Raw genomic sequence first — 20641 nt, forward strand, 5'->3', positions numbered from 1 at the left:
TCACCTTTGTACTCTCTTCTATTAGCTATCAATGCCAACATTCCATTCACTTTCTTTTTTATCTGTTGTACCTGCATGCTAGTTTTCTGTGACTCATGAATGAAGACCCCCAGATTCCTCTGCAACATAACACCCCAAAGTTTCTCCACATTTCTCCCCATGGGTGGCACGGTAGCACAATGGTTAGCACTGTTGCTTCACAGCGCCAGGTTCCCAGGTTTGATTCCCGGCTTGGGTCACTGTCGGTCCGGAGTCTGAACGTCCTCCCCGTGTCTGGGTGGGTTTCCTCCGGGTGCTCCGGTTTCCTCCCACAAGTCCCGAAAGACGTGCTGTCAGGTGAATTGAACATTCTGAAGTCTCCCTCCGTGTACCTGAACAGGCGCTGGAATGTGGTGACTTGGGGCTTTTCACAGTAACTTCATTGCAGTGTTAATGTAAGCCTACTTGTGACACTAATAAATATTATTGGTAGATTATTATTATTATATAGATAGATGGACGTGATCCAATGGCCAGGCTGCACCTAAAAGGCAGCGCGCTGCGGTGCATCGTTGCTGATGAAAGCCTGCTCCCGGGGTCTGCCCGGCTTGCAACGCCTTGTGACATCCAACATGATCGCACGAGACGTTGCGTTGTAAATTCAGCCCCATGTTGGTGGGATCACTTTCTGGAAAATCTGCATATTTGTGAGACAGCTAGTCTCACTCTAATGTGCAGATTCCCAAGATACCTGAGGCTTTGGGATTCATCCCCTTCGCCTTGGAGACTTTGTGAGAGCGCTATTCAGCACTGGTCTCCAGAAACAGGAACCTTGGGGGTCTTCCAGGGAATTGGAGATCCCAGCTGCATGTTCTTTGGGCAGGATGCAATGCAGGTGCTCCCTGGCGCTGCCAATCTGGCACCCTGTCAGTGCCACCTGGCACTGCCAAGGTGGTACTGTGAGCTGGCATGGGTGGTGCCAGGTTCACACTGTCCAGGTGCCAAAACTGACATTTTGTGCCTGTGTGTGGGTCGGGGATCCCTTTGGAGGCCTCGGGGCTCTTGCTTGCTGGAACACCCCAGTGTACAAAACGAGGCTATGTGTGGCCTCAGCTGCATGTTCCCTGTTGAGGCCCCTTATTCAACGTGAGTCATGTTGTACAGCCCTGTGTTTCTCGGCACTGTGAGTGCCAGCAAACAGGCGGTTAATTGCGCTTGCTTTAGTTGAATCGAGCCAAATACCTTGCCTTCCCATTTTGATCGACCAAAATACATGACCTCACATTTATCCACGTTGAACTCACATTTTGGCCCACTCTCCTAACCTATCTATTCGAGGTGGCAACCTGATCTCGCTAGGGAGTGCGGATCGGGAGACTCGCAATGGATGATCCCGTGAGGATCCCGTTTTGGCCCTTATGCCCGATTCAACATCCATTGGGAATCCCGCCTGGGGTTAACGGCCCCAGAGAATTTCTTTCAGAGTTGTTGGATGTATTTGTGCCGTTCCACTGTTAGTCTTGTGAAAATGGCAGCTCGTCCTCAAACCCTGTGACTTAGCTGCCTTATTTACTCATCCTGCCCCAGAAAATGAAACTCTCATTTCCGCAGGTAATAAATTGTTTTAGGAGATTTGAAAAAACAAATTTTTAAATGTTGCATTATTTTCTTAACATCCCTTTCTGTCTCTTTGAGCTTGATTCAGCTAAATGGGATCAAAGTCCCAAAGCGAGCTCGTTTAGCCGCATGTTTCCCAGCGACTCGTTTGGATAAGGGGCCGCAGTGGGAAACACGTGGCCGAGGCCACACACAGCCTTGCTTTGTACACTGAGGAGCTCTGCTTGCCAGAACTCCCCCATGTAGCAAGAGATCAGGATGCCATTTCCAAGGCCCCCAAAACCATCCTCGACACTCCCACAGCCCTAACGCACCAAGGGAGGATCCCCAGCCCCCCTCCCGCAGGACAGTCCCGGCCCGATCACACACACACAAAAATGCAGCTTGGCAGTGCCAACCTGGCACCACTCATGGAGGTTGGAAATGGCACCTGGGCACCTTTGCTATGCCAGGCTAGCACCCAGATAGCACTGCCAGGGTGCCACTGTCAAGGTTTCAGGCGGGCACAGCCAGGGTGCGCAGGTGGGACCAAACGTGCCAGAGCACCGTCCTGCCCAAAGGGCATGTAGCTGGGGGCCTTCAATCCCCCTGGGGGTGACCCACCCCTGCACCGCTCCAGTCTGCCCATTAGAGTAAGACTAACTGCTCTAATATGCAGATTGGCCAAAAAGTGATCCCCCCAAAAAAGTGACCCGCAAAATTTCTTTTTTTTCCCAATTAAGGGGCAATTTAGCATGGTTACTCCATCAACCCTGCACGTGTTTGGGTTGTGGGGGTGAGACCCATGCAAGCATGGGGAGAATGTGCAAACTCCACACAGATAGTAACCCAGGACCTCAGCGCTGTGCGGCAGTGGTGCTAACCACTGCACCGCCCATGCACCACCATTTTAAGCCATTAAATATAAATCCTGAATGTCAAATTGTTTTGGGCAAGAGTTTTGTTCTGTTTTGTTGAAGTGGACTGATGTTTGTTGTGAGGGGATGTTTTTGTGGCATTTTAATGATGTTGAGCTATTGGGTAATGAAAGCAGAGTGAGGCAGACAGACAGGCTCAGCTGGCGCTTAATGGCTGCTCATTCAGTTAGTTGGTGGTCACTGGAGATCCAATCATGAGGAGGAAATTACCTGGGTTGTGATGGTTTCGGCAAGATCTGCAAAATGATAAAAATCTGCAAAATGATAAAACAAAAAATATTTTAACATTGAGAAGTGAGTAGACTGGAGGAGTGTTTTTAAGGCAGGGAGAGGGGGTAAACAAACAAATAAGTAAAAGTATCATTTAAAAAAACAAAGTGAGCCCTGGTCATTTTAAAAGTCTGAAATTAAAAACAGCAGAAAATGGTGGGGAAACATAAAGGAGAGAAGTGATATTAATTTCCTCTCTGTGCAGGGTTGCCAAATTCTGATTGGATGTATTCTGAGGTGCCATCACATGACTTCCTGCCTCCAACTTCCCCGCCCCTACACTCATGCCATTGGTTGCTCCATCCCACATTCCTTCTAATGGCCAAAAGGAGCAGACTCTGTCAGCTGAATGGTCCCTGACTCTCCATCAAAAGCTTTTTCTTTCTATTAATATTTCAATCATCAATAAGCCCATTTTAAACTTTCTGATGATTTTTTTACCCCTAGTTTTTGCTTCGAGAAGTGCCTGAAGATTAACATTCAATTTCTGGAGTCTCCAGGTCAATATTGTAGGGTTGACAGCTTTCTGTCTCTGTGCTATTTAATTCACTTAATGTCTGCATTAAGATGGCACAGGCAGAAGTTTAGTACAGAGAGGATAAGTGCCTGGATCTGAACAATGCCGATCGCAATCACTACACTCCTGTGATATTCCCAGCACTCGTTTCCCACATTATTCTCAATGTCTCAACTGAAGAAATACCACTTTTATTTGCTGCCCAGGAGTTCAGTGGGTAATTGGTACTAGGTACACAGAAGCACACTTCATGACCATGTGAAACTTGTGTCTTGATTGAAATAATGGCCAGGCTTGAAGTCAGGCACTTTACTGCTCAACTCGAATAAATGTTATTCTTTGACTTCTTTCAGTGAAGCTGTGTGGACTGAGTCCACCCCCTCCTGTCTTTAGCAACAGCACCGCCATGATGGTCCAGTTTCATTCGGATGATGGCCAGGATCTGAAGGGATTTCGAGCTGTTATCTCCTTCATTGATGTGTCAGGTCAGTTTGTTCACTTTTGAGCAGAGTGCACCATTGATTTTTGCAGCAAATGTTTGGAATAGGGAAGAACTAGGATTTATATAGCATCTTTCAAGACATCCCCCAAATCACTTTGAAGTACTTTTTGATGAGAAATTACTCTTGTGATAGAGGAAACACAGCAGCCAATTTACACACAGCAAGCTCCCACATACAGCGTCGATCAGATTGTGCATTTCAGGGTTAGGAACTTTGGAACGGTTGAGAGGGGGTGGGGACATTTAACCCCTCAAGCCATTCGATGAAACCACGGCTGATCTGTGACCTGACCCTCTACCCCATATTCCTTAATAGCTTTGGTTGAAAAAGTCTAACAATCTGCAATTTAGAATGAACTATTGATGTAACATGAATTGCTATTTGGAAAAGAGAGTTCCAAACTTCCACTGCCCTTTATGTGTAGAAGTATTTTCTAATTTCACGCTGAAAGGCCTTGTTCAAATTTTTCGGTTTTACCTCGAGTCCTAGGCTCCCTAATCAGAGGAAATAGTTTCTCTCTGCTCTGAGTTCCCTTCAATATCTCGAAAACGTCAAAACCCTCTTTGATCTCCCAAATTCCAGGGAACTCAACCCTATGTAATGGCTCTTTGTAATTCCACCCTTGGAGTCCAGGTATCATTCTGGTTAATCTACTCTGCACTCCCCCGATATTACTCCCGGGTAATATATCCTTTTAAAGTTGTGATGCCCAGAACAGAACATTGTATTCCCCTTGGATCTAACTAGGGATTTGTATAGCCAAAGCATGACTTCTACCTCCCTTATGTTGTGTTATGTACTCTGGGATAACACAGGCTGCAACTCGATGCAGCTTTGATCAAAAGATACTCCAGACTTTGAAGTAAGTTCAATGTGATTTATTGAACCAGTAGCACAGTTCTCTATGAGTTTGACTCTCCTGCTAATCTTGCTATAGTAACTCAATCTAACTAACCAGTCTGCTCTAAGTCACGTGGTGGGTGTGATGCTTCTGATCTGCCCCTGTCCTACTCTCTAAGTGTCTGCCCTGTCCTTATATATGGGTTGGGTAATGCCCCCTTGTGGTAGTGTCACCTCTGGGTGTCTTGACTGCCCATTGGTCGTGTCCTATTCAATGTGTTCATTAGCTGTATGTCTGCGTGTCATGACGTCTCTGGTACTCCCTCTAGTGTTTACTTAGTCGTAGTGTATTTACATTAACCCCTTGTGTATTTACAGTGATGTATATCACCACACCTTATATACTATGATATAGGTCAGCATAATGATTCTGAACTGGAGAGATTAAAGGTGGAGGTGTCCACTGCAGATGTGTTTGCTCAGTACGCACTGTCTGAAAACTCCTGCGTGCAGGCACGCAACCTGCTAGGATATATCTTACTTTGCAATTATGGGTACAAATTATTGGCTTTAGTTGAGTGATAAATATTGACCAGGACCTCTACTCTTTGCTGAGAAAGTGGTTGATTACATCCGCCTGAGAAGGCAGACAGGGCCTCAACTAAACAGTTTGTCTGAAAGGTGGCACCTCTGACAGTGCAGCACAGGAGTGTGGCTTGACATTTGCATGCTCAAGCCTGGGACTTAACCTATGAGACCCTGGTTCAGGGATGAAAAGGGCTAGCCACTGAACCTCAGCTGATACAAAGATAGGAACTGAATAAAGGGAGAGACACAGAGGGGTGAAATTGGTCTTTGACTATATTTAAAATAAGACATTAATGAGTCAGCCTTCTCTTTTACATCATACCCATTGAAGGCAGCTCAGACCGGGTATTCAACAAGTGGCCAGTCTGTTTGTGTCACTTTCCCACTGGCTTGAAGTTATTCGAAAAAAACCTCCATTTATATTTCAACTTTTCACATTTTCCTAAAATGCCTCGTGGACAATGTCTTACTTTCAAAGTGTAGTCCCTGCTGTCATACGTGCAAATACCCATCTTATTGAGCAAAGAACGCTGGTTAATAATTTGAAAGATACAAAGATCCAAATGCAAGGTTAGCCTGTGCTCAGCCAAACTGCTTTGTACTCCCATGATGATGTGTGGATTCTTGGTGTTTTTTTCTTGGCGATGGGTAGATGTGACCTATCTCCCCTAGACAGACTGTAGTCTTCCTCTGGTACTTGCTTCAAACTGTTTTATAAACACACACAGGTTACAGAGGTATGTCTCTCCTGAGTACAATGTGTCTCCTGTGTTCTATTCTCTCTCTCTCTCTACACATTTCTGATGCCACAGATACAGTACCATTTGCATCACTCATCTACTCTGCTACTCCATTATACTACACAAACCTTGAGCGGTCATGCATTTTGGTTATGGCGAGTTGACTGAGAATTTGTGAAAGTGTTAGTGTTTCCATTACTGTTCCAAGAAATTTATTCCAGTGAAGACTTCAAGAGAAACTTCCTTACCCAGGGAATGGTGAGAATGTGGACCTCACCACCACGTAGACTTGATCAGGCACATTTAAAGGGAAGCAGTGTGAGCACATGAGGGAGAAAAAAATGGAAAGTTATACTGATAGGGTGAGATGAGATAAATGGAGAGGGAGGAGTCTCGTGGGTGTAGAATAATCACTGATGGAGCATTACCGACCTGTTTCTGTGCTGTAAATGAAACGTAAATGTTCATAATTATAAACTGATTTATAAGCGATAAGGTCAGCCTCACGCCGAATGGTTTGAACTAGCAAGAAATATGAAATGAAATATTAAGAACTTCTACAAATTATTTAAAAGGGAGTAGTTAAAGTGACCATTGGCCCCTTAGAGGATGAGACTGGGGATTTAATAATGGGGAAACAAGGGAATAGCAGAGACCTTGAACAAATATTTTGTATCCACCTTCATGGCAGAAGACATTTAAAGCATCTCATCATTGTAGAAATTTAAGCGTAGCAGGAAACTACAGCCTAAAATTAGGAAATTGTTTTTTTTTATGTTAGCTAACAATCTCTAATCATGTTCCCCCTTTGCTTCTCTTATTTGTTTTCTCACTTCCCCTCTGAACATTCTGCATCCATCCTGGAGTTGAAGCCAAGATCAAGTCAGCTATGACCTTATTGAATGGCAGAGCAGACTAGTAGGGTGGAAGAGCCTATTCCTGCTTTTGTTTTCTCTGTTCTTATGTTTTATATATCAGTAACATCTCTTATACGTTTCCAGATCAGTTACCAGGAAGTGACACAACTGCAATGGTATTACCAAGAGAGAAATCCTACCATTCGGTTTTCTTTGGTAAGTAAACAATTGGTAAATGTTTCAGGATGATCGATGTCTTCCACGCAAAGGCCTAATTTTAACCCTTGTATCTAATAGAGTGCTTTTTCCAAAAGCTGGTGCAGACTCGATGGGCCGAATAGCCTTCTTCTGCACTGTAAATTCTATGATATGTCTATGATATGTCTAGGCACTCACTGGGTCTGTGTTCATCCCACAGTGGCCACAGTTTTTACTAGTCAGTGAGGCTCTTACACCGGGCAGGTGAGCACCTCGTAAAGTCTAGAAGGTTAGATGGGGTTATGGGATTATAGGGATGGGACAAGGGAGTGGGCCTAGGTAGGGTCCTCTTTCAGAGGGTCGATGCTGACCCGATGGGCTGAATGGCATCCTTCAGTACTGTAGGGATTCTATGGCTCAAAGTCAGGGGTCTGATAACACACTAGTGTTGGTGATAGTACCATGGCGCAGTTTTCATAGATTATCACAGTGCAGAAGGAGGCCATTCGGCCCATCGAGTCTGCACCGGCTCTTTGGAAAGAGCACCCTACCCAAGGTCAACACCTCCACCCTATCCCCATAACCCAGTAACCCCACCCAACACTAAGGGCAATTTTGGACACTAAGGGCAATTTATCATGGCCAATCCACCTAACCTGCATATCTTTGGACTGTGGGAGGAAACCGGAGCACCCGGAGGAAACCCACGCACACACGGGGAGGATGTGCAGACTCCGCACAGACAGTGACCCAGCGGGGAATCGAACCTGGGACCCTGGAGCTGTGAAGCAATTGTGCTATCCACAATGCTACCGTGCTGCCCAGTTCCCAAGGGTCGGTGCTGGTGGGGAGACTTCCATTGGGGAGCTCCATGCAGATGGGTGTTCCTAGAGAGAGGGGGGGGGGGGGTGGTGGTCCCATGTCAGTGGTGGGGGTTTGACACTTTGTTGCAGAACAGAAAAACAGAAAATTTCCGCTCACATTATGATCATGCAGGTTGGGCGATGGGAGCAGAAGGTCTTGTGAGAACTCCAAAATCGCGTTTTGAGCCGACATAAACAGTAATGCAATTATCCTCTTCTCCGGTCAGTGACGGGGTGCATTTCCTGGGGTTCGATGTCTTGAACATCAATGGTTAGCACTGCTGCCTCACAGCACCAGGGACCCGGGTTCAATTCCCGGCTTGGGTCACTGTCTGCGTGGAGTCTGCACGTTCTCCCAGTGTCTGCGTGGGTTTCCTCCGGGTGCTCCGGTTTCCTCCCACAAGTCCCAAAACATGTGCTTGTTAGGTGATTTGGACATTCTGAATTCTCCCTCTGTGTATCCGAACCGGCGCCGGAATGTGGCGACTGTGGAGTTTTCACAGTAACTTCATTGCAATGTTAATGTAAGCTTACTTGTGACACTAATAAAGATGATTATTTATAATCATTATTATGATTAACATTATAGGGGGTTGCGGATGGGGATGGAGGGGACTTCCAGGTGAATGTCTTTACGCTGAGCGACCTTTACAAATGGCACTCAAGCTTTGTGGGATGAAGTTGCTGGCGGGATGGGTGAATCAGAGGCCATCCTGTCAGCGTTATGTCGTGGAACCCGCCCCTTGAGGTTTTTCTTTCCATGTCCCGCACTATACGGCAGAGAAAGCCATTGGTGCTGTTGGCGGCTTCAATGCCGATTTTTCCGCCCACCATCAGCCTTTGTCTAATTATGAGAACATTCCACCCTAGGTTGGTATTTCCTCGAACATAGAAGATTAAGGAGCATTGTAATTGAATTGTTTAAAATGATTAATCAATTTGATGTGGAAGAGAAATGAGAAATGATTTCCTCTGGTGGGAAGAGTTACAAGGTTCTGAGTTCAATCCCAGCCCAGGACCTGAGCGCAAACAAGGCAGATACTCCAGCGCAGAATTGAGGGAGTGCTGCACTGTCAGAGATGCTGACTTTTGGATGAGATGGTAAACCAAGGCTCTGCCTACCCCCCAGGTGGACCTTCAGATATCCTATGACTCTAGTTTGAAGAACAGTGGACTTCTCCCTGGTGTTCTGGCCAATATTAATCCCTCAATCAACACCACACACCACAAAAATTAGGTTGGCTGGCCATTATCACATTGCTGTTCATGGGATCGTCCTCTGCACAAAATGACTGCCCCTGCCTCCTACATTAAAACAGTGACTACACCCAAAAGTACTTCATTGGCTGTAAAGTGTTTTGAAATGTCCTGTGATTGTGAAAAGCATTATATAAAAGTAAGTTGCTTTTTTAAATTTTCATGTGAAACCCCTTGGGATGTTTTGCAATGTTAAATATACCTTATAACTTTAAGTAGTTGTTGTTAGAAGTTTAAAAGCAACTTCATTCAGTACTCTAGCATACAGTGACTATTTCCCCCCAGAAGATGGCACTGCAGCTTATTACATGTCCATTTGAAGCTCCTTTGTTTGAGCTTTTCTCTCTGCAGCACAAGTTTTCTGTCAGCAGGCCTCAATTGAATGTTCCGTTTTCTTAACCACCATGTCTTCTGCCAACGCAAAATGGCTGTGCAAGATGGCCGTTGATATCTGCCTGTGCAGGCCCAGAAAACCAATTACATCACTCCGTTGCATCCAGCCTCCCAGCAGCTAACCATGCATTTGTTCGATAATAAATTACTTTAACTAGTCAAGAACTCGATGTTCTATTGTGCATCATTCCAACTGGCCATAGCACAAGAACATGACTGAGGTCAGGGTGGTGATGCTAACCCACAGAGAGCTGAGCCCTGCCTATCTGCTGAGTGCTCGCTCACACCCATCACCTGCATGTGGTAATGCATTGCGGAATAAAGTGACAGAGGCATCCTACTGGTTGTGCACAAGGATGTTTATTGTTCAGTACAGGTTCCCCAGTCTCCTGGTGGTACCTACTTGGTTCCCCCCCTTATCTGAGATGGAGCAGCCAGCTGCTTACCTAACCACTTTGATTCGGTAAGCAGCTGGCTGCCTTCGATACCCCTGCCTGGCATCCTCTGGGGGCCCTGGGGCTGGATAGCTCCGGCTCACCTGTTGAAGGCACATGGATAGTCGTGCCACCCTGTCCCTTGTGCTAACCTCGAGACTCGGCCTCATCAGAGTGGTGGAATTTAGGCGAGCTGGTGGCGACTGTCACCGTCCCATTGGACGGGTCTGGGTTGGCACTCAACGCCCGCTCCTCCCGGTCGGTGCCCATAGGGCCCTGGGGTCCACCTTGGGATGGGGGGGCAGCTGGTTCGAGCCAGGCTGTGCTGCCCCTTACGTCATCTGGCTCTGCCAAGCTGTGCGGTTCCCCAATGTCTGCACCATAGTGTCAACGCCCTCAGCGATGCTCCTCAGTGACCAGGACATGCTCTGCAGCACCTCGGCAATGCCTATCTGCGACTGGGAAAAGCTCCGCAGCACCTCGGTCGTGCCCATCTGAGAGCGGGACATGTCCCGCAGAACCTCAGCAAGGCCAGCCTGGTACTGGGTGACATCCCCGAGCGAGGCCATGGCCGTCACTGACTGAGCAACGCCTTGGACACCTTCACTTGTGGTGCTGATGTCGTGCATCAGGCTCTCTTGCAGTGTTGGCCTCGGTGCCACACATTGTCGGTGCCATCTCCTGCACCCGTAGCCTCTGGGATTCCTCCAATCGGCTGTGGATCTGCTGGAGTGATGCTGGAATCTCTCTCTGAATGTCCCGGATGCTCCCTATCGTCTCCATCAGCTCCAGGTAACCCTGTTCCAGAGGCTCAGCATTAGGCTGGGACCCAGCTGGGTCCTGGGATCCAGCAGCCCTCCGACTGCTGTCTCGCCTGAAGGTTCCTGCCTCCAGCGGATGTGTGTCATCAGCGTGTGGTACTCATCAGATTGTGCCCCGGAAGCCTGACCACTAACATTTCCCACCAAGGTGTGTGTATCTGCGCGGGTGGAGAGTGGGGATGACAGCTGTGCCGCGACCACAGTTGCTTCCTCGGAGCTCTTCTTCGAGGTATTCTCCTCGTGGTGAGGAGAGTGTGTCACCCGGGATGGGCCAGCCCCATTGCCGTTGGCTGGAGGACCTGCAGGAGAATGGAAATGTGGTCAGTGGGATGATGGGTCAGTCAGTAAGGCAATGAGAACGCATGTTTTACAGGTCCTCCGGGTGGAGCCCAGTGGTTCCTCACCTCTGCAGTGACCTCCAGCCTCTGCGTGGATGGCCGCCCTGTCCTCGGCTACCCCAGTCACCTCCTCGAAGGAGGTGAGGATTCTCAAGTCCGGCATCCCACCGCCAGTCTGGGCCCTCTCCTGCTGACTATGGGAGAGCATTTTCTGAGGAGACACAGAGAGGGCATCGTTAGCCACATGCGTGCTTCACAGTTGTGTGTGTGTGGGGGGGGGGGGGGGGGGGGGGGGGGGGAGTGTGGTGTGAAGGGAGGGTCGGGGGTTACGGGGGGGGGTAGAGTTCCCTTTGGGGTTGGCGATTTGGTGTCAACTCGTGCTGCCCAATGTAGGTCCTTCACCTTCTTCTGGCACTGGAGGCCAGTACTCCTGGTTATGCCCCTTAGCTGACTGCCGCCACCATGTCCCGCCTTGTGGCTCATCCTCCGGGGCCCTTGGGAGCAGGACATCCCTCTTGGCCTCCACCACGTCCTGGAGCCTCCCCAGGTCAGCATCCTCGAATCTTGGTGCCGGTCCCCTCGGCGCCATTGTTGCAAGCTGGCTGGGATTGGCCGAGCAAGTACAGCTTAAGTACTGCTCGATGTTGTTAGCGAGGGGCTGGCGAGCATGGTGCCAGCAATTCAGCTGGTGCGACGCCCCTGAGGCCTCGGTGAATGGACCAATTAATGTTGAATAGCGTTGCCGGCTTTGCTGGGCCAAGCGCCAGGAAACTTGCAGCAATTCCCACTCACAACCACACTTAGAATTCTTCCCGGAGAATCCCGCCCACTGTTCTTTCCCTTGCGGAATCGTGGTGGAAGGATTCCAAGCCAATTCTCAGCAACTTCAGGGAAATCTTTTTCAAACAGAACCATTTCTGACCATTGACTGAGTTTGATTCCTGATTGGTTTATCACGATGATCCCAATCACCTCTCACTCCTACACACTGCCCGACATTGCATCTCAGACCACCAATTCCTCTTAAATTCCTCTTAAAGATCTTAAAGATTGCTAACATATCTGCCTCAACTACCTCACTTGACAGTGCATTCCAGGCCACCACCACCCTCTGTGTAAAAAAAAATTTCCCCCCGCACATCTCCACTGAACCTTTCCCCCCTTACCTTGAACTTGTGGCCCCTTGTAATTGTCATTTCTGCCCTGGGGGAAAAGTCTCCAACTGTTCACCCTATCTATACCCTAATAATTTTATAAATTTCTATCTGGTCGCCCCTCACCCTTCGTCTCTCTAGGGAGAACAATCTCAGTTTATTCAATCTCTTCTCATAGCTAATACCCTCCATACCAGGCAACATCCTGGTAAACCTTTTCTGTACTCTCTCCAAAACCTCCACGTCCTTCTGGTAGTGCGGTGACCAGAATTGGACACAGCATTCCAAATGTGGCCTAACCAACGTTCTATATAATTGTAACATAATTTTCGAGCTTTTATACTCAATAGCCTGTCCTATGAAGGTAAGCATGCCATATGCTTTCTTTACCACCATTTCCACCCGTGCTGCCACTTTTAATTCATCTGCATGCCTGGACCTCTCTCTGTGCTCCTAATGGTTCTCCCGTTTATTTTATAGCTCCTACCTGAATTGGATCTACCAAAATGCATCACCTCACATTTGTCCGGGTTAAATTCCATCTTCCACTTCTCTGCCCAATTTTGCAGCCTATCTGTATCCTGTTGTATTCTCTGAAAATCTTCATCATTATCCGCAACTCCTGCAATCTTAGTATCATCCCCAAACTTGCTCATCAGACCCGCTACGTTTTCTTCCAAGTCATTTATATATATATTACAAAGAGCAGAGGTCCCAGAACTGATACCTGCGGAATAACACTAGTTACAGATCTCCATCTGGAAAAACACCCTTCCACTGCTACCCTCTGTCTTCTATGGCCAAGCCAGTTCTGGATCCATCCAGCTAGTTCAGGCGACCTCAGGTGGTGACTTAGTGGTACTGTCACTGGACTCGTAATCCCGAGACCCAGAGTACTGCTCTGAGGTCCCAGGTTCAAACCCTGCCACTGCAGATGGTGAAATTTGAATTCAATAAAAATCTGGAATTAAAAGTCGATTGTCATAAAAACCCATCTGGTTCATTAATGTCCTTTGGGGAAGGAAATCTGTCCTTAACTGGTCAGGCCCATATGTGACTCAAGACCCACAGCAATGTGGTTTACTCGTAATGCCTCCTTGAGGGCAATTAGGGATGGGCAACAAATGCTGGCACAGTCTGCAATATCTGCATCCCATGAACAAATAAAAAATAAAATCTAAATAGGAAACTGAGAGAAGGACAGTGGTTTGTGCATATTCATACTGTTATTCATCTGTCGTTTGGTATATAGTTGACCCACAGTTAATGTTAATAAATCATTTATAGCTTTAGCTATGTAGGAGCGTTTTCCAAGGCCTGAGTATTGAGCCAGCCTTAATGTGGGGTTCATCCTTCATTGTTAGGCCTCGGCTTAATAAACAGAGTAGACACACAACAATCTTGGATAAGACGGCTATTTATTATCCCAAGCTTGGTTTAGTGTACACGAGAGATGAACCTGGATAATGCCAAGATCGATCTACTGAACACTGATAAAAACACATCAATTATACAATTTCCAAAAATCAATAGCCCACCCCAGTTGGACTCGATCCAATCCCTGAAGCTGTCATGTTCAAAACTATCCAATAAAATTGCGATCAACCCCGTGATTTAGCCTCATCCTGTCACCTGTTGTTCACCAAAGGTTTTATGCCCATTTTAAGTTGTTTTCCCCATCCTAACATCCTGCCTACCCATTGTTCATTAGGGACAGGATGACAGAACTGGCATCCTCTTTACTCCATGGATTGTTTCAGAAGATACTGGGGGCCACTGATAAAACTTGTTTATGTCCACTATGTAATCTGCTCACCACACATCTCCTGTGTCTCAAAAACATGAGCAAGTTAGCTAGCCTAAATCCCATCATGCATTGTGGCTAGCGTTTACATGATTATCACTGCTATGTTCTAAAATACAAGTTTAATGGTTAATAATGATTACCCAGTACACTTTCTCTAATTAATCTCAATCCTTAATAAACTGACGTATGTAAAACTACTCTAGTGGCATCCTAGCTATTCAGTTTTAAAAGGTCTCATCGTTCTTGTAATATTAGAAGTGTTCTTGTCATATAATTAGGCCATTCGACAAGAACATTACATCCACCTCTCACTTTTCTCCTTTAAAATGCTCCTTAAAACCTCTCTTTGCGTCCAAGATTTTAATCACCTTCCCTAATATCACCCTATTGGCTCAGTGTCAGGTTTCGCTATATAAAGCTCCTGTGAGGTATGTTTGCATGTTTGACTATGTTAAAGATCCAAGTACAACTTGTAAAACAAGCTGCCATTAGTCTGTTACACTGGGATTTCTGCATTTGCTTCAAATGTTCTTTCGATTCTTTGCTTCAGAACTGGCAGGAGCCTCATCGATTTCAATGACCTCACTCTCCCTGATTGTATTTACCACTTAAGTTCTTATTGCTTTTCAAATTGAAGGGTCCTTGTCTAACCCTCTGTGGATCTCAATTGTCAGTGAGAGTTCGAGGGCAAATCTCCTTGTCTTACAATTATAATACGACTCCTTTCACATCCTCAGGACATCCCAAAGCACCTTATGGCTAATGGAGTATCTCCAAAGTATAATTACTGTTGCAATTTAAGAAACGCGGCAGCTGATTTGCATGCAGCAAGCTTCTGCAAACAGCAAGGAGGTAAATCTAGAATTTACAGTGCAGAAGGAGGCCATTCGGCCCAGCGAGTCTGCACCCTTGAAAAGACCACCCTATCCCCGTAACACAGTTATCCCACCTAACCTTTTGGACAATAAGGGGCAATTTATCATGGCCAATCCACCTAACCTGCACATTGTTGGACTGTAGGAAGAAACCAGAACACCTGGAGGAAACCACCCAAACACGGGGAGAAAGTGTAAACTCCAGACAGCCAGTCACTCGAGGCCGGAATTGAACCTGGGACCCTGGAGCTATGAAGCAGCAGTGCTAACCACTGTGCCACCGTGCTGCCAGCTAATCTGATGTATTCACATTGGTTCATGGATACATATTAACCAGGACACTGGGAAGCATCCCTGCTCTTCAAAATAGTATGTAGAATCTTTTATGCCCACCCATGAGGCCTCAGGTTAAACTTAAGTATCATCTGAAAGATGACACTTCTAACACTGCAGCACTACCTTAGATGTCTCAGCCTGGGTTTGATGCTTAAATCTGTGGAATGGAACTCGAATTCACCATTTTCTGACTGAGGCATAAATACAACCCACTGATCCACGGCTGACTGACTCGTGCCGCACGAAGATCACGGTGTACAAGTTGGCCTTTGAAGTCTCGAGAAAACTCCTCTTCTGAAGGCTTTTTCTCCATCAACCATCCAACTGTTCAATTCAGCATGAATGTGATTCTGAATGGCTTGTTGAGGCGCATGTCCAAAGACTGAACAGGGGATGTTTAGACCTTCCACCCCCCACACACCCCATCCCCGGTATAACTGCAAATCAGGGTGTTATTTCTTTGCAGGCACTTCTTGATCTCACCAATTATATGGGATCTGAACATGTCCCACATTAATGAACTGCACTTGTTATGTAGGCCTTCAGGAGGCCCATTCCACACAAAATTGATTCACAACTTTACTCCATCCTCATTCATCCAACCATTGTCATGAACGCGCAGAGACACCCCTGCAGGGAACTTGACTTCGGGCATGATTTTACGTTTGAAAATTACCTGAGACTTGAATTTTATTCTGTTGACTATGCAGGGTCATACCACCATGAATCTTTTCTCATATCCTGTGGTTTTCATCAGAACTGTTTTCAAACCTTTGCACTCCACAGTTCAGTTGCTGGGTATGTTGAAATCCATGGCTGTTTCATCCATGTTGACTATTTGACATAATGTGTACTCGTGTTTTTGACTCTGTCTTGTGATGAATTACAGGAAACTGGGTCATTTTGGCATTGAGGTCTTTTAATCTCTGAACAATCTTGGTCTTCTGCCCCAACATTAGAAATTCCCATTCCACAAAGCGGTTGCACCAACTAGCTGTTGCTCTGAAATATTTGCTGGACTCAGGGTTTGATTTGGCTCACTTATTACACGCATTGCATTTCAGCTGTTTATTTACCATTCTGATGATTTTTAAGGACCCATTCTGATACATTCTTCTCAAGACCAGGCCCGTGGTTGATCCCTGTCCTCGTGGCAAAATTTGGTCTTGGACATTTTCGTCAGGACGGAGTCATTCTTTTTCCATTCTCGCGCCAGTTTTTCACGGACTCCGCGTTCTCTCACTGCAGCATAGTCACTTGATGAGTTCGCAAATGTTACGACTTTTAGCATAGAACCAGCTTCAACACTTCATTCTTTTTGGCAGAGGACCCATTTCTTTTCATCATTTTGTCATGTGCAGTCTGCTCTACGTGGTCATGTCTTAAAACTCAGAGTATCTTCTTGGCAAAATGGCCTGTAATGCCTACTTGTTCCCTTGCGCCCACTTATAAAGTGAGTATACCATTCATTAGTGTTGGGCGGGGTTGCTGGGTTGTGGGGATAGGGTGGAGGTGTTGACCTTGGGTAGGGTGCTCTTTCCAAGAGCCGGTGCAGACTCGATGGGCCAAATGGCCTCCTTCTGCACTGTACATTCTATGATTCTATGATTTCTTAGACTGAGGTTGAAATACGAGCAAAGAAGGAGCCTCAACTTTATACACGGAAATGCAGCCTAAATTGAACTTTGGTGCCAAAATTAATGGGGTTTTCTTATACAATGGATAGACTTATACAGCGCAATCCAAGACAAATTGTCCAAGTTTCTGAATGTTTCCAATTGTTCAACATCCTGTGGATATGATTCTTTGTAGTCAGCTTGAAGTCTACACTGATCACTGATACTGCCAATGTAAAGATTTGTGAATGGAAAATTAAGTAAACAGCAGGCTCTGTTTTTGATGCATTTATTAAAAGCATGTGTTTCACTAGAATGTTGACTTTCCCTTTCTGATTTTCTTGCAGCTGGTGATCATGAGGATGAGGTGCAAAGGACAGTGGGAACTTCTGTTGCTGCCTCTTTGTCCAACCAGAACACACCTCCGTTCTCAGAGACGCAACTCTTACAAGTGAAGGAACCTGACAATCAGGATCATCACGCAGGTTTGTTTCTAATACAATAATTTTCTGAGAAATAGTTTCTGAGGAATTCTGCAAGTTTGTTGAGTGTGTCACTGGGGTCATAGGGCTCTGGTTAGACTTCTGACAAAGGTGAGGCAGAATGCTCCTAATCTTCAAAGATGAAGACAACATTTCTGGACTGCTGTTGGGAAGAGCTTAGTGCTACTTGAATGAAAAGGAGATTTCATTATACTGGATGATAGCAATTTTCATTAGAAGGAAACTTCAATTCTACATAAAAATATCGGTAGCTACAGAAACAGATCATTTAGCCTAACAGGTTGATGGTACTGATTATACTGCAAACAAGCTTCGTCCCAACTTGCTTTTTTTTGTTAGGAAAGGGCAATATGCATCATCGAGACATGGGAGTGGATGGAGCTAAGATACAGATCAGGGAAGATCTAATTAGGTGGCACGGTGGCACAGTGGTTAGCACTGCTGCCTCACAGTGCCAGGGACCCGGGTTCAATTCCGGTCTCTGGTGTGTGGAGTTTGCACTTTGTCCCGTGTCTGCGTGGGTTTTCTTTGGGTGCTCTGGTTTCCTCCCACAATCCAAACATGTGCAGGTTAGGTGGATTGGCCATGTTAAATTGCCCCTTAGTGTCCAAAAGGTTAGGTGGGGTTACTGGGTTACGGGGATAGGGTGGAAGCGTGGGAATAGGTAAGGTGCTCTTTCCAAAGGCTGGTGCAGACTCGATGGGCCAAATGGCCTCCTTCCACACTGTTAATTCTATGATTCTATAATTGAATGGTGGAACAATTCAAGGAACTGAAAGGCCTCCTAACTGTTCCTATGTTCCTTCCTATGTTCTTATTTCATCTCATCCCATCAAATCATCACTCGTGTCTTAAACCAGTTTCCCCTTAAATGCATCTATGCTCTGCTTCACAACCACACAATTATGGTAGTGAGTTCCACATTCTCATCACTCTATGAATAAAGACATTTCTCGTGAATTCTCTGTTGAATGTGTCATATTATTTTTATATTTATGGCCCTTAATTCTGCTACCTCCACCCTATCTATCCATTCCCTAATCTTGAAGCCCTCGATTAGATTTCCCCTCAGCCGTTTCTTTTCCCTCAGCCTGTTTGATTACTCCTGATACTTCTTACCTCTCAGTTCTGGTATCATCCTTGTGAATTTTTTCTGTGTTTCCTCCAGTTCTGTTGATGCTCAATGGGCCAAATGCCTGTTGTGATCTTTTCAGTGACAATGGATGGAATCTAATGCCCCTTCCCCTGGGGGTGAGTTCGGAGGCAGGTGGTGTTAGGATGGGGTCCTCACCACATGTCCGCCTTCCCCTGATGAAGTTCAGGAAGGAAGTCTTAATCATAGAATCCCTAGAATGCATGAGGAGGCTATTCAGCCCATTGAGTCGGAATAACACTCCAAAAGAGCACCCTACCTAGGCCGCCACCCTATCCCCATAAAAGCTTAAACCCTCCTAACCTTTGGTCACTAAAGGACAGTTTAGCATGGCCAATCTACCTAACCTGCACCTCTTTGGGATGTGTGAGGAAACTGGAGCACACGGAGGAAACCAACGTAGGCACGGGAAGAACGTGGAAGGAAGTGTTCCCACCTGGATGCCAATTGTGTCCCTTAAATGGGAATAAATGCTCATTTAAGGGCACCATCCTGTCACTGCTGGTACTCAACCTGCACGGGGCACTAGCCATGCAGGAAGAATGACAATAACCCTGTTGGATTTGCTTTCAGCCTTGCAGGCTGAGGAGGAGGGGGGGGGGGGGGGGAGAATTGGAGGGGGTAGGCGGTCGTGGTCTCTTGTTCAAAGGTACACAGTGCCTGGTGGAGGGACCTGGCGTCATGAAGGGGGTGGTTGCTGCTTAGAGCCACCTCTGCCTTTTCCTCCAATCCCTCCCTTCCCTTTTGTACTGACACCTTCCCTCCATTCTCATCCTGCCATGACTTACCTTTCTCCAGGGATCCAACAATGTTTCCTGGTGAAGGCCCACGTGTATTACTGGCAGTAGCCTCCACTCCCATTGGCACTGCTGGTAATGGCCTGTGATTGGCTTGCAACTGTCGGGGGTGAGATGTCTGTCCGGATAAGGGAATTCTGGCAAATATTTGAGTTCTCATGGAGCTAGGAGTCCCAGCGGCAGGGTTCTCGCTGTCATTTAGAGATTTGATACTGTTGAGACTCTGGAGCATCAGGTCGGCAGAATTTTGGGGTTCAGTTGTGTGTATGTGTGTGTGTTTGAGCGCAGCGTATGGCGGGATATTGCTGCATTAATAGAACAAAGTACTGACACCTTGATGCCACCGGTGATTTGCAAGCAGGGTGGAACTTCTGGTAGGACGTACAGCAAACAAGATCTATTCAAACAGCACATTATTGCAAACAGTCTACAGAATCTATTTAATAATAATAATCTTTTTATTGTCACAAGTAGCCTTACATTAACACTGCAATGAAGTTACTGTGAAAAGCCCTTAGTCGCCACATTTCGGTGCCTATTCGGGTACAGAATTCAGAGTTCTCAGCTGGTACGGGAATTGAACCCACGCTGCTGGCCTTGACTGCATCACAAACCAGCTGTCTAGCCCACTGTGCTAAACCAGCTTTAAACAAATATTTAAACAAAAATGCAGAGAACAGATTTCAAGACCAAAACTATTGCAACTTCTTCTGAAAAATGCAGTCAGTGAAGGATAGCTACTCAACACAAATGTGTGCAGAAAGTCAGTCCCAGTCATATTCAGCAGCGCGGTATCTTGGCATAATTAATAGGACAATTACCCAGTCATCTCTGTTCCAGGCAGGCCCTGTGTCATTACAGGCAGTGTCAGGATGATGGTGGGCCTGTAGCTCACTGCGCTAAAGCTGGTTTAGCGCAGTGGCTACAGGCAGTGTCATGATGACTTGGAAAAACTAAGGCTGTATTCACAGGGCCAAAGAAGGTCAGGGAGATAGAATAGAATTTTAGTTTTAATGAGTGATAAAGGAAGAAGAGGCCTCTTCAAAGATGTGGAATTATTTCTGTGAGGGTGAGAATGAGGAGTGGACCTTCTGGCCCACAAACAAAATGTAGTCTGCTGCCACCCTTGTTCTCCCATCCATCGCGATTCAGACCCTCACCCATTCCCTCACGAATTATCTCGATGGTGTCTGCCCTGATCTGATTAGAGGCATCAAACTGACAAGCCATCCGCGGGTCACCTGTTTGGCTCCCTGGAGCTCATCTAC

General features: G+C 46.4%; 1 protein-coding gene across 1 annotated transcript in view; it reads left to right on the forward strand.

Moving 5' to 3' along the window:
• Positions 1–20641, forward strand: part of LOC140384472 (ovochymase-2) — a 165924-nt gene that overhangs the window by 139912 nt on the left and 5371 nt on the right. The window contains exons 14-16 of the mRNA XM_072466204.1: positions 3654–3785; positions 6973–7044; positions 17268–17405. Coding sequence (XP_072322305.1) covers positions 3654–3785; positions 6973–7044; positions 17268–17405 — 342 coding nt within the window. The remainder of the gene's footprint in view (positions 1–3653; positions 3786–6972; positions 7045–17267; positions 17406–20641) is intronic.

This window comes from Scyliorhinus torazame, chromosome 10 (genome assembly GCF_047496885.1).
Source record: "Scyliorhinus torazame isolate Kashiwa2021f chromosome 10, sScyTor2.1, whole genome shotgun sequence".
NCBI lineage: Eukaryota > Metazoa > Chordata > Chondrichthyes > Carcharhiniformes > Scyliorhinidae > Scyliorhinus > Scyliorhinus torazame.